Raw genomic sequence first — 14,748 nt, 5'->3', positions numbered from 1 at the left:
TTTTTTTTTGCTGTTATTTCATTTTCTTGTATATTCTAGATATTAGTCCTTTGTCAGAGAAATAGCTTGGAGATGATTTCTCTCGTTTGTCTATTCACTCTGTATATAGTTTCCTTTGCTGTGCAGAAGCTTTTTAGTTTAGTGTAGTCCCATTTGTCTATTTTTGGTTTTGTTGCCTATGCTTTTGCAGGCTTAACCATAAAATTTTTGCCTAGACCAATGTCCTGAAGCATTTCCTTTATGTTTTCTTTTAGTAGTTTTATAGTTGAGTCTTATACTTAAGTAGAGTTTATAGTTTATAGTTGAGTTTTATAGTTGAGTGTTACATGTAAGTCTTTAATCCATTTTCAACTGGTTTTTGTATGTGGTGAAAGATTGGGTCTATTTCATTCTTTTGCATATAGATACCCAGTTTTCCCAGTACCATTTATTTATTATTATTTTCTAACTTTATTTTAGGTTCAAGGGCTACACATATGGATTTGTTATATAGATAAATTGTATGTTGTGGGTGTTTGGTGTACATAGTATTTCATCACCCAGGTAATAAGGTAAGCATAGTAGTTTTGGGATCTTCGTCCTCTTCCCACCCTCCACCCTCAAGTAGGCCCTGGTGTCCATTGTTACATTCTTTGTGTTCATGTGTACTCACTCAGTGTTTAGCTCTCACTTGGAAGTAAGAGCATGCATTATTTGGTTTTCTGTTTCTTCATTAATTTGCTTAAGATAATGGCCTCTAGCTCCATCCATGTTGCTGCAGAGGATATGATCTTGTTCTTTTTTACGGCTGCGTAGCATTTCTTGGTGTAGGTATATCACATTTTCTTTATCCAGTTAACCACTGATGGACATTTGATTCCGTGTCTTTGCTATTGTGATTAGTGCTGTGATGAATATATGCCCCCATGTGTCTTTTTTTTTTTCTTGTTACTTCACTAGCAGGAACCATGTATCTTTATATTAGAGTGATTTTCCTTTTTTGTTTCTTCCTTGTGTGGTTTCGCTTTCATGGTAATGCTGGCCTCATAGAATGAGTTAAGAATTCCCTCCTCTTCAATTTTTTTGGAATAGTTTGAGGAGAATTGGTGTTAGTTCTTTGAGAGTTCAGTAGATGGAGTTCAGCATGAAGTCACTGGTCCTGGACTTCTCTTTGTCGGAGGACATTTTATTATTGATTCAATCTCATTACTCATTATTGGTCTTTTCAAATTTTCCGTTTCTTCCTGATTTAATCTTGGTAGGTCCTGTGTGTCCAGGATTTATGCACTTCCTCTGGATTTTCCAGTTTGTTAGTGTGTAGTTGTTCCTAGTAGTCCCTGGTGATCTTTTTTATTTCTCTGGTGTGTAGTATCTCCTTTTTTCCTTCTGATTTTATTTCTTCTGTCTTTTCTTCTTGGTTAGTCTAGCTAGCAGTTTATTAATTTTATTTATGTTTTTAAAAAACTACTTTTCATTTAATTTCTTTTTTCTATTATTTAGCCTGTATTTTATTTAGTTCTGCTCTGATACTTCTACCAATTTTAGGTTTGGTTTGTTCTTGCTCTTGTAGTTCCTTGAAGTGCGTCTTTAGGTTGTTTATTTGAAATCTTTATACTTTTTGATGTAGGCATTTATTGCCATAAACTTTCCTCTTAGCAGTGCTTTTACTGTATCCCATAGATATAGGTTTTGGTACGTTGTATTTTGATTTTCATTTGTTTTAAGAATTTTTTTATTTTCTCCTTAATTTCTCCCTTGACTCAGTGGTTATATAGGAGCATGTTGTTTAATTAATTTCTGCATAATGTACAGTTTCCAAAATTCCTTTTGTAACTGATTTCTAGTTTTATTCCACATCTGAGAAAAGACTTGATATAATTTTTGTTTTTAAAAATTTGTTAAGACTTGTTTTGTATTCTAACATATGGTCTCACTATGTTTTCTGTGCTCATGAGAAGAACATGTATTCTGTAGCTGTTTGATGAAATGTTCAATAAATGTCTGTTAGGCCCATTTGGCCTAATGTACAGTTTAAACCCAGTGTTTCTTTGTTAATTTTCTGTCTAGATGATCTAATTCTGAGAGTGGGGTGTTGGCCTCCCCAATGATTATTGTACTGCAGTATCTCTCTCCCTTTTGATCTAATAGTATTTGCCTTATATATCTGGGTATTCTGGTGTTGGGATTATATGTTTAGAATTGTTATATCCTCTTGCTGAATTGATCCCTTTATCGTTATATGATGATCTTGTCTCTTTTGCTGTTTTTGACTTAAAATCTTTTTTTTCTGATACAAATGTAGCTATTTCTACTCATTTTTGGTTTCCATTTGCATGCAATATCTTTTCCTGTTCTTTTACTTTCAATCCATATGTGTCTTTACCAGTGAGATGAGTTTCTTGTAGGCAGCTTATAGTTGGATCATGTTTTTTCATCCATTCAGCCAGTCTGTATCTTTTAAATGAAGTTTAATACATTGACATTCAATGTGATTACTGATATGTGAGGGCTGATTCTTATCATTTTATTAATTGATTTCTAGTTGTTTTATATATCCTTTGTTCCTTTCTCTTTTTTTTATTATTGTGGTTTGGTTGTTTTCTATAGTGGTAACATTGTGTGTTTTCACAATGGTAGATATTGTCCTTTCACTTCTAGGTGTAGGACTCTTAAGCATATCTTGTAGGGCTGGTCCAGTGGTGATGAATTCCATCACCTTTTGTTGTCTGGGAAAGACTATTTCTTTTTCATTTTTGTAGAATACTTTGCTGAGGATAGTGTCATTGACTGGCAATTTTTTTCTTTCAACACTGAATATATAATCTCATTCTCTCTCGTTTCTCTCTGTTGAGAAATCTGCTGTTAGCCTGATGAGTTTCCTTGTAAGTGACTAGATGCTTTTCTCTTGCTGTTTTTAGTATTCTCCTTTGTCTTTGACTTTTATATTTTGACCATAATGGGCCATGGAGAAGATCTTTTTGTATTGTATCTATTTGGGTATCTCTGAGCTTCCTGTATCAGGATGTCTACATCTCTTACTAGAGTTGGAAAGTTTCCTGCTATTATTTCATTAAATAGATTTTCTATCCTTTATGTTTTCTCTTTGTCTCTAGGACCTCAAAAATTCAAATATTTTGTTGTTTTTTGATATTCCATATGTCACGGAGGCTTTATTCATTCATTCAGATGTTCTGAGGAAAACGTTTATCCTAAGGCTTAAAAGATGAGTTGGATGTTTGTTACAAAGAGCCAGGCCAGAGGATTCTTGGAAGATGAAGCAGTCTAAGCAAGCAAGAAGATAAGAGAAAGGTTATATCATGTTCTGGTTGCTAAAAGGAGGGAGTGGTTAGCGATCAGCCATAAAGGAGGACAGTGTCCTGATAGGAAGTTTTGTTCTCTGTGTTAAGGTTTTTGGATTTTGCATTAAGACTAAAGATAAACCATTCAAAACCAGTTTTAAGTATGATCGGTAAACTTTAATCTGAATCAATCATCTGGTAGAGATATTAAAAATGCATCTTTGGCTGGGTGTGATGGCTCCCACTGGTGATCCCAGCATGTTGGGAGATCAAGGCAAGAGGATTGCTTGATGCCAGGAGTTCAAGACCAGCTTGGGTAACATGGGACACCATCTCTACAAAGTAAAAATAAAAAATAAAAACAAAATAAAAATTAGCCAGACTTTGGACTGCAGGAAGACTAAAGAAAGAAAAAAAAATTGTCCAGACATGGTGGCATGTGCCTGTAGCTGTAGCCACTTGGGAGGCTTAGGCAGGAGGATTGCTTGAGCCTGGGAGTTTGAGGCTGCAGTGAGCTATGATCATGCCATTTCACTATAGCCTGTGCAACAGAGAGAGACCCTGTCTCTTAAATAATAATAATAATACAGGCCGGGCTCAATGGCTCACACCTATAATCCCACCACTTTGGGAGGCCACTCACCTGATGTTAGGCGTTCCAGACCAGCCTGGCCAACATTGTGAAACCCCATCTCTACTAAAAATACAAAAATTAGCCTGGCGTGGTGGCACACTTGTAATCCCAGCTACTCTGGAGGCTGAGGCAAGAGAATCACTTGAACCCAGGAGGTGGAGGTTGCAGTGAGCCAAGATTGTGCCATTGCACTGCAGCCTGGGAGACAAGAGTGAAACTCCATCCCAAAAAACAAACAAACAAAACACAGCTTTTTTCACTAAAAATTCTGATTCTGTACATCTAAGTTGCTTGAATATCAATATCTTTATTAAGCTCACCAGATGGTTTTGATTCACACTTAAATTTGGCAAAGTTAACCTGTTCCTTTATGTACACCACCATCTTACATAAACTTTCTTCATTATTGGCACCCTTTTTCTTTTTCAGATCCCTTCCCTGAAAGTATTATATTTTATACTTTGGGCATTTGTTTAATGGATTTTGTATGCATGTGTGTTATAGGAAAATAAAATATGTTTGTCTTCTTCATTTCTTTCAGATTTGGAGTCAAAACATGGACCTGAAAAAATATCTCCAGAAAATAATATTTTTGAAATAAATTTACCCAAACATGTTATAAAGCAAATAAGTAAAACACTTGGCCTTGAGGCCTTTTATTTTAGAAATGACTCAGAATATAGAAGTAGATTTGAGGGACTACAGGGACATCAAGAAGGATATATCAATCAGAAGATCATCAGCTATGAAGAAATTCCTACTTATGCTTCTCTTATTTATAATACACATAAACCTTATGAATGTAAGGAATGTGGGAAACACTTTAGTCGTGGTTCAAATCTTATTCAGCATCAGAGTATTCATACTGGAGAGAAAACCTATAAATGCAAAGAATGTGGGAAGGCCTTTCAAGTTCACATACAACTTACTCGACATCAGAAATTTCATACTGGTGAGAAACCTTTTGAATGTAACGAATGTGGAAAAGCCTTTAGCCTTCCCACCCAGCTTAATCGCCACAAGAACATTCACACAGGTGAGAAACTGTTTGAATGTAAGGAATGTGGGAAGTCCTTTAATCGTAGCTCAAACCTTACTCAGCATCAAAGTATTCATGCTGGTGTAAAACCACATCAATGTAAGGAGTGTGGGAAAGCCTTTAATCGTGGTTCAAATCTTATTCAGCATCAAAAAATTCATTCCAATGAGAAACCCTTTGTATGCAGGGAATGCAAGATGACCTTTCGGTATCATTACCAACTTGTTGAACATTGCCGAATTCATACTGGTGAGAAACCCTTTGAATGTAAAGAATGCAGAAAGGCCTTTACTCTTCTGACAAAGCTTGTTCGACATCAGAAGATTCATATTGGTGAGAAGCCCTTTGAATGTAGGGAATGCGGGAAGGCTTTTAGTCTTCTCAATCAGCTTAATCGCCGTAAGAACATTCACACAGGTGAAAAACCATTTGAATGTAAAGAATGTGGGAAGTCCTTTAATCGTAGTTCAAACCTTATTCAACATCAGAGTATTCATGCTGGTGTAAAACCATATCAATGTAAGGAGTGTGGGAAAGGCTTTAATCGTGGTGCAAATCTTATTCAGCATCAAAAAATTCATTCCAATGAGAAACCCTTTGTATGTAGGGAATGTGAGATGGCCTTTAGATATCATTACCAACTTATTCAACATTGCCAAATTCATAATGGTGGGAAGCCCTTTGAATGTAAAGAATGTGGGAAGGCCTTTAGTCTTCTGACACAGCTTGCTCGACATAAGAACATTCATAGTGGTGAGAAACCATTTGAATGTAAAGACTGTGGGAAGGCCTTCAATCGTGGCTCGAACCTTGTTCAACATCAGAGTATTCATACTGGTGAGAAGCCCTATGAATGTAAGGAGTGTGGGAAGACTTTTAGGCTTCACCTACAACTTTCTCAGCATGAGAAAACTCATACAGGTGAGAAACCCTTTGAATGTAAGGAATGTGGGAAATTCTTCCGTCGTGGTTCAAATCTTAATCAACATCGAAGTATTCATACTGGAAAGAAACCCTTTGAATGTAAGGAATGTGGGAAAGCCTTTCGACTTCATATGCACCTTATTCGACATCAGAAATTTCATACTGGTGAGAAACCCTTTGAATGTAAGGAACGTGGCAAGGCCTTCAGTCTTCACACCCAGCTTAATCGCCATAAGAACATTCACACAGGTGAGAAGCCATTTGAATGTAAAGAATGTGGGAAGTCCTTTAGTCGTGTCTCGAACCTTGTTCAACATCAGAGTATTCATGCTGGTGTAAAACCATATGAATGTAAGGAGTGTGGGAAAGTCTTTAATCGTGGTTCAAACCTTATTCAGCATCAGAAAATTCATTCCAGTGAGAAACCCTTTGTATGTAAGGAGTGTAGGAAGACCTTTAGATATCATTACCAGCTTATTGAACATTACCAAATTCATACTGGTGAGAAACCCTTTGAATGTAAAGAATGTGGAAAGGCCTTTAGTCTTCTGACACAGCTTGCTGGACATCAGATCATTCATACTGGTGAGAAGCCATTTAAATGTAAGGAGTGTGGGAAGGCCTTTAATCATGGCTCAAACCTTGTTCAACCTCGGAGTGTTTACAATGGTGAGAAACCCTATGACTGTAAGGAGTGTGGGAAGGCTTTTAGACTTCACCTACAACTTTCTCTGCATCAAAAACTTGTACAGGTGAGAAATCCTTTGAATGTAAGAAATGTGGGACAGCCTTCAGACATCAGTAGCAACTTACTGAACATCAGAAAATTCATAGCTGGGTGAAAACCTTTGAATGTAAGGAATGTGGGAAGGCCTTTCAATATAATTACCAATTTCGTGGGCATCATAGATTTCATATTCGTGAGGACCCTTATGAATGTCAAGGATGTGGGAAATGCATTACCAGTGGTAGAAACCTTAGAGTACATCAGAGAATTCATACTGGTGAGAAAACATATCAATGTGAAGAATGTGGGAAAGCCTTTAGTCATAGTTCAAACCTATGAAACATGTTAAAGTTCATACTGATGAGAAACTCTATGAATGTAACGAATGTGAAAAGGCCTTTAGCAGTAATTATGAACTTACTGTACATCTGAGAATCCATACTGCTGAGAAACCCTGAGTGTAAAGAATGTGGAAAACTTTTGGATTTAGCTTAGTCTTTACTGCACATCAAATAATTCATACTAGTATGAACCGTATGAATGTAAAGAATGTGGAAAGACCTTTACTTGTAGCTCAAGCCTTGTTCAACATGTTAAAATTCATACTGGTGAGCGACCCTGTGAATGTAAAGGATGTGGGAAGACCTTTAGATTTAGTTCAGTCCTTTCTGCACATCACAGAATTCATACTGGCATGAAACCCTATGAATATAAAGAATGTGAGCAAACCCTTACTGTGAATGATCTGCTTACTCAACATCAGAAAATTCATAATAGTTAGAAGTTTTATGAATATAAGGAGTGTAGACAAGCCTTCACTGTGTATGAAAAATTTGCTCAACACCAGAGAGTTCATATTGATGAGAAATCCTGTGAACATAAAAGAATGTGTGATGAACTTTCATTGTGGCCTGGGATTTGCTCAACATCAGAGTATTCATACTGCTGAGAACTCCTTTGAGTGTAAGGAATGTGGGATGTTTTATAGCCACACTAAATGACTTAAGAGTTCAAAGAAGGTAATTTTAGTGAGAAAGTTATTGATGTGAGGAATGTAGAGTAGCTGCCATGTTCACAGTTTACTACCCGTGAAATATTTTACTGGATACAAGCATACTTGCTTAACTGTGCATTGCAGTTACTGGATTTTATATACAGTGAAGGTCTGCAGCAACCTTGCAGTGAATAAGTCTATCAGCACCATTTTCCAAACAGCATGTGCACATTTCATGTCTTTGTGTCACACTTTGGTAGTTTTCATAATATTTCAAACTTTTTTATTGTTATATGTGTTATGGTGATCTGTGACTGGTGTTTTTTGATGTTGCTAGTGTAATTGGGGATACCACAAATCCTGCCCATAAAATATGGTGAACCTAGTTGATAATTGTTGCGGGTTTGGAAAGAATAGTAAAATAGGCCGGGCGCGGTGGCTCAAGCCTGTAATCCCAGCACTTTGGGAGGCCGAGATGGGCGGATCACGAGGTCAGGAGATCGAGACCATCCTGGCGAACACAGTGAAACCCCGTCTCTACTAAAAAATACAAAAAACTAGCCGGGCGAGGTGGCGGGGGCCTGTAATCCCAGCCACTTGGGAGGCTGAGGCAGGAGAATGGCATAAACCTGGGAGGCAGAGCTTGCAGTGAGCTGAGATCCGGCCACTGCACTCCAGCCTGGGCGACAGAGCGAGACTCCATCTCAAAAAAAAAAAAAAAAAAGGAATAGTAAAATATACACCTATATCCCCCCACCTAGATTCAAAATTGTTAACAATTTGCCACATTTATTTTTTGTATATTTGTTGTACCATTAAGAATAAGTTTTAGACCATTGAGAATAAGTTTTAGACATCATGACACTTTACCCCTTGTTACATCAGCATGTATGTTACCCAAACACAAAGACAATATCATATAACCATAGTACCATAATTACCCTTAAGGAAAATATTCATAATTCTATAATATCATTCCATCTTCAGATTTCTTCATTGACCAGCAAACCATCTTTTACAGCTATTCATTTTCTAAGGAGAATCCATTGCAGATTCTGCATTGCATTTGGTTATCTCTCTTTAGTGTATTGTAGCATGGAAACCCCATGAAGGTATGCGCTCAAATTATGGTGGGTATCAGAATCACCTGTGGAACTTAGTAAACCTAGAGAAGTATAGCCCTAGCTTATAAGCCTGGGCCTCTGTTTTTTATTATTTCTCCAGGTTTTGTGACTGTGATACCAACCAGAGTTAGAGAGCCACTGATCTAGAACATTTTTCCTCATTTAAAACAAAATACATTGAATTTTGAGTAGGTCAGAAATGTTTTCGGTTACGTGTTTTGATTTATTTCTTTATAGTGTCATTTAGCCTTGTTCTTGGTTGTATTTTCTGTACAAGGGAATGTAAGTCCAGAGGCTTTCTTAGGTCTAGATTAAACATTTTGGGGAAGAATACTTTGTAGGTTATTTGTATGTCATATTGTACTGTCAGAAAACATTTACATACAGGTCCTTGCATTAGTGAAACTAAGGATGATCATTTGGGTAAGCTGGTAACTGCCATAAGTCCATTGTAAAGATTTAGTTTGTAGTGGGTAAGTAATCTATGGAGAGATATTGTCATCTCTGAAAATTTATAGTCATGTGTATTTAAGCCCTGGATTGAATACAAAATGAAATTTGAAATAGACTATTGAGAAATGAATGCCATTAAAGTGTCAACATAATTCAACTTGTGTGATATGGCTGACACCGTACTCAGTACAAAACTGGCACCCTTCGGATTATGCAGGGAGCCAAGATTGTCTAGAACCTTTTTTTTTGTTTGTTCAGCATTTATCAGCAGCACCTATCCCATGGCTGGTACATGAGCTATTGATAAACTTTGAAAAAAAAAAAAACCCTTTAAATCAAGCTGTAAAACGTGATACCATCGGGCTGGGAGCAGTGGCTCACACCTGTAATCCCAGCACTTTGGGAGGCCAAGGTGGGCAGATTACCTGAGGTCAGGAGTTCGAGACCAAACTGGCTGATATGGCAAAACTCCTTCTTTCCTAAAAATAAAAAAATTAGCTGGACGTAGTGGCACATGCATGTGTGCATCCCACATGCATCCCCGCCACTTGGGAGGCTGAGGCAGGAGAATCACCCAAACTCGGAAGGTGAAGGTTGCAGTGAGCTGAGATTGCACCACTGCACTCCAGCCTGGGCAACAGAGTGAGACTTCGTCTCAAAAAAAACCCAAAACAAAACATGATACCATTGTGGCATCATGAATTACATTAATTTTTTTTAAGATTAAGAATAATCCTTTGTGATTTTATTCCATTGTGTTAAAAAATCTATAAAGTGATAATTTATATTGATAGCTTTCTTCTTTCTATGAATATACCCTGGTCAGATGATTATTCTTTTGATAGACTACTTCTATCTTTAACCACTTAATTGCATCTATAATCATAAGTTGTAATTTTCCAAGTGTTTTTCAAGTATTGATATTGCAATGATATACAACTTATAAAACAAGATTATATAAAACTTGGCTTTCAAATCTTATGTTCCTATTTTTTATTTCCAGTTTCTTTTTTCTATTCATTCTCTTGAACTTTTTTCTTTGAAATCAAAAGATTCCCTAGGTATTAACCCAGCACAACTCCTTTATGGGTCATTGCACATCCTGGCAGTATCATTAAGAATTGTCATAAAAGAAATCCCTGGCAGCCTTTTAATGAAACTCTATCATCATGCAATCTTGGCAGTACTATGTTGGAAGTCAGAGTCCCTTTGCAAACATAATAAAACACTTTAATATATTTGTTAAAGTTACAAGCCAATTATGTACAAATTCAAAAATCATGGCCGGGCACGGTGGCTCACGCCTATAATCCACAACTTAAAATGGTTTGACTTATAATTTTCAGCTTTATAATAGTACAAAAGTGATATGCTGCTATAGTTTAGATATTTGTCCCCTCCAAATCTCATTTTGAAGTTTGATCCCAATGTTGGAGGTGGGGCCTAATGGGAGATGTTTGGGTCATGGGAGAAGATCCCTCATGAATAAATTAATGTCCTCTCTGGATTGGGGGTGAGTTATCACTCTGTTAGTTCCTGTCAGAGCTGGTTGTTCAAAAGAGCCTGGCACCTCCTTCCTCACCCTCTTGCTTCCTCTCTTGCCATGTGATGTCTGCATACACTGCCCCTTTTCATCTGCCACGAGTAGAAGCAGCCTGAGGCCCTTACCAGAAGCAGATGTTGCACCATGATTCCTGTAAATCCTACAGAACAGTGAGCCAAATAAACCTCTTTCTTTATTACCCAACCTCAGATATTCCTTTATAGCAACACAAAATGGACTAAGACATAGAGTATGCTCCTTGACTTAAAATGGGGCTATATGTAGATAAACCCATTGTTAAACTGAAAATATTGTAGGTCATAAATACACATATGGTGTATGATGTTTTCAATTTATGATGGGTTTATTTGGATATAACCCCACCATAGGTTGAGGAGCACCTGTAGTAATTATTATTATTTATGCTCAAATTGACATAATGTGGCCAGTAGGAATCCATTTACATTTTTCTTTTTTTACTCCTTATTTTTTTCTTTTGATGTTTTAAAGGAATATTGTGTTCAGGCCGTAAGAAGATGTTTTAGACTGATCCTGTTTGTTGGTTCATGTCCCCCATGCCTCTTGTCCTGAGTCATGGAATCAACTCATGATTTAATACCCTCTTAGGGAGTCCTGGTTCCTTTTAGAGGAAAAAAGCATTAAAGACGAAAAAATCTGGCTGCTGTGCGTACACACGGCAGTTACAGGTATGGAAAAAAAGATGCTGCTTTTGTTAGAATTATTTTAATAGTTTCAGAGTTGAAAATGTCATCATAAGGTCAGAAGTTCACTCTGATTTTTCTCAACTTACATTTCTATGATCTGCTCTTTTTGCATTTGGCATTTTATTGAATTATAATGTTTTATGTATGGTGATAGCTGAGAAGTTTATCTCCTATTAAGGCCTGGCTGAAATGATACATTAATCTGCATCCCATTTTTGGAGATATTGCTCCAATTCAAATTTTTCATGGTGTTTCTGAGCAGCATTGTGAAGAAACTTGTTTTAGAATAGTCTATGATGGATGTTATCTTGAATGTTCATAGACTCCCCGGAAAAGAAAAAGCAGACACAAGATTTCTGTCATCCTTTTATAGGGTATTGTGATCATCCAGCTTGGGGTATGAAGGATAATGGACCTCTGTGTCTTAATTTCCAGAATCCCATTCCATTTCCATGTGTCTGCTGCACAAGTTGTGGTCTCTAGGGATTCACTGTCTTCACTTGTAATTGATCAAAGTGAAACCATCTCCATGGATTCCTCAGTGGGATCTGTTGTTTATTAGGCCCCCATATCCACTGTACCCTGCTTTCATGATTATAGAACCAGCAATTTTTATTAACAGTTGGCTATGACTATCTAGAATAAGGACTGCAGTTATTTCTCCAAGGTGTTGTCATGTGACACAACTTATGGCAAGTAGGATGTAAGTGAATATTTTGGCAATTCTGGAAACTCCTTAAAACACACTGGCTTAATATATTAATATTTGAGAAATCTGGGTGAAGGGTATCCAGAATTATTTACTATTCTTCCAAGTTCTGTATAAGTCTGAGTGTTCATTCCATTCTGATGCCAGAATGGTAAAATTCATGATTGGTTTGGAGCAAGGCCACAATATCAGGCTTATATCCATAATATATGACAAAGAAATGAACTTTGAGTATCTTTTATTCACTTTAATTTGGGGCAATTTTACTATTTTACTCACAACCAAATTTAATCTTAAATGCTACAACTAGATTGTGACATGTTAAAAGTAATAACCATCAATATATCTTTTATGTTCTCTAATTCAAAAGCACAGAGCTGTAGAGAACAGAGTATCTATCCCATGCATGTTGTCATGTACTTATCTCACACCCTATTGAAATCACAGTACCTGTGACGGAGACATATTTTTTCTTCAAGAATATGTATTTCTGCCACATCTATGATTCTCCAGAATGAGATGACAGAAAATGCTAAACTATTGTTAAATGACTATATGTAGTTCCACTTCTGGATGGCAGATGTGGGGCTCTGCAAGCTCATTTTCTAGTAAAACTGTAAAAAAAAAAAAATGTGTAAAAACCTTGCCATTTGAGGTCTCAAAGTGTCCAAAGAGTATATAGGAAATGAAATATCAAGAAATTCTACTAACATTTGGTAAGAACCAAGAACTTGGTAAGAGAATTTGTGGCGTTTAAGACACAACCGACTCCCTTTTACTCTTTACAGCTCAATTTGATAGAAGCTTCACTGTGGGTGGATGCTGCCAAGAGGATGGGGCTGCAGCTGTCAATCAAGGTTTGTCATGTATCAACAGGAGGGGCGCGCCTCCTGGGTTTCTTATCACCCCCTCTTGGTTAAAGTGGCTAAATTCCTGGTGTACGCAACTAAGAGGTTTGGGGCTCCTTGGCTTCCCTCAGCCCCACCCACAGTTTGGAAAGTCTACCCAGGCACAGTGAACTCAGATTTGGACCCAGATTGCCCTTGCCTCCACTTGCTTGTAAGGCAGAGGTTTCATAACACAAAAAACAAGATGGCTACCATCCAGCCCATTACCCTGAATGGTGGTTCAGAGATTTTGTCTAGAGGGAGTGGTGGTCCATAAGAATAGAGCTCTGAAGCTCTCTCCAAAGGAATGGAATTTATCTGAAACAGTGTCAAACAAATAGCTCCCCTAAAAAGTAAACACAACAACATAAACCATAGGCCAGGGATTTAATCAGATAATTCCATGGGCAGAGACAGCTAAGGAGCCCTCCAAAAGGTCAAAAGAAACCTCAAAAACTGGCCTCAAAAACTAGCCCTGCCTTAAATTATATTAAACTGCTTAATAATTTATGCTCCAAGGAAATGCTGAAAACAATAGAGTGACCAGATAGAAGGCAGTGGGGCCTAGTGGGCTGGAAATAATACCAAAGAGGCAGTCATCTTAACAGAGAGATAGGGAAAGATAGTCAAAGAGACTCCTTTTTAAAACCATTGTCACACCAGGGTAACTGTGCATATGTTTAAGGCTGAGGAACAACACAAAATAGTTCACACTGCAAGGGGAAAGGGAAACAGATTTTACTAAAATAGCCAAAACACAAAATACATAACCAAGCAAACAACAACAAGAACAAGCTCTGGAGAGGGGACAGGCAAATCACTACAGTATGTTTCCTAATATGTCTACTTATTAGGAAAATAATCAAAAATGAAGGCATGCAAACAAATGGGAAACTTGGACTTATACACAGGAGAACAGCAAGCAGGCCAGGTGCAGTGGCTTACACCTGTAATCACAGCACTTTTGGAGGCCAAGGTTGGCAGATCACTTGAGCTCAGGAGTTTTGAGACCAGCCTGGACTATATGACGAAACCCTATTTCTACTAAAAATACAAAAATTAGGCAGGTGTGGTAGAACATGCCTATAACTAGGCTAAGACACAAGAATTGCTTGAATTCAGGAGGGAGAGGTTGTAGTGAGCCAAGATCATGCCACTACACTTCAACCTGGGCAACACAGCAAGACTCTGTCTAAAACAAAACAAAACAAAAACAAAAGAAAAACAGGCAACACGTTGGCCTATGACAGGCAACAGGTGTCATAATTAATAGACAAAAACTTCAATTTAGCCATTATATATTCACAGAAGTAAAGGAAAATGTAAAGATAATGTCTCATCAAATAAAATCAATAAGGATAAATGACAAAATGAACCAAATGTAAGTTCTGGAGTTGAAGACCACAGTAACCAAAATAAAAACTTCATTAGAAGGGCTAAATAAATTTGATCTGGCAGAGTAATTAGAAAACTTTCAAATAGATCAATGGAAATTATGCAACCTCAATTCCATCTTCCCACTAGAAAAAAGAATAAGAAAATAAAATAGAATGAGAAAATAGAAGAAAGAAAATATGAACAGAGCCTTTAAGAAATATAAGACACTTTAGGCTGGGCGTGGTGGCTCAAGCCTATAATCCCAGCACTTTGGGAGGCCGAGATGGGCGGATCACGAGGTCAGGAGATCGAGACCATCCTGGCTAACATGGAT

General features: G+C 37.3%; 1 protein-coding gene across 3 annotated transcripts in view; it reads left to right on the top strand.

The window, feature by feature from the left end:
- Positions 1-7,980, top strand: part of ZNF780B (zinc finger protein 780B) — a 19,973-nt gene extending 11,993 nt beyond the window's left edge. For all 3 annotated transcript variants that reach the window (XM_011952460.1, XM_011952462.1, XM_011952461.1), the window contains one exon: positions 4,454-7,980. In XM_011952460.1, the coding sequence (XP_011807850.1) occupies positions 4,454-6,717 (2,264 nt within the window). In that variant the 3' untranslated portion in view covers positions 6,718-7,980. The remainder of the gene's footprint in view (positions 1-4,453) is intronic.
- Positions 7,981-14,748: the final 6,768 nt, after the last annotated feature.

The sequence above is a fragment of the Colobus angolensis genome, unplaced genomic scaffold (genome assembly GCF_000951035.1).
Source record: "Colobus angolensis palliatus isolate OR3802 unplaced genomic scaffold, Cang.pa_1.0 Scaffold34, whole genome shotgun sequence".
NCBI classification, from domain to species: Eukaryota; Metazoa; Chordata; class Mammalia; order Primates; family Cercopithecidae; genus Colobus; species Colobus angolensis.
This window is presented reverse-complemented; position numbering and strand designations above follow the sequence as displayed.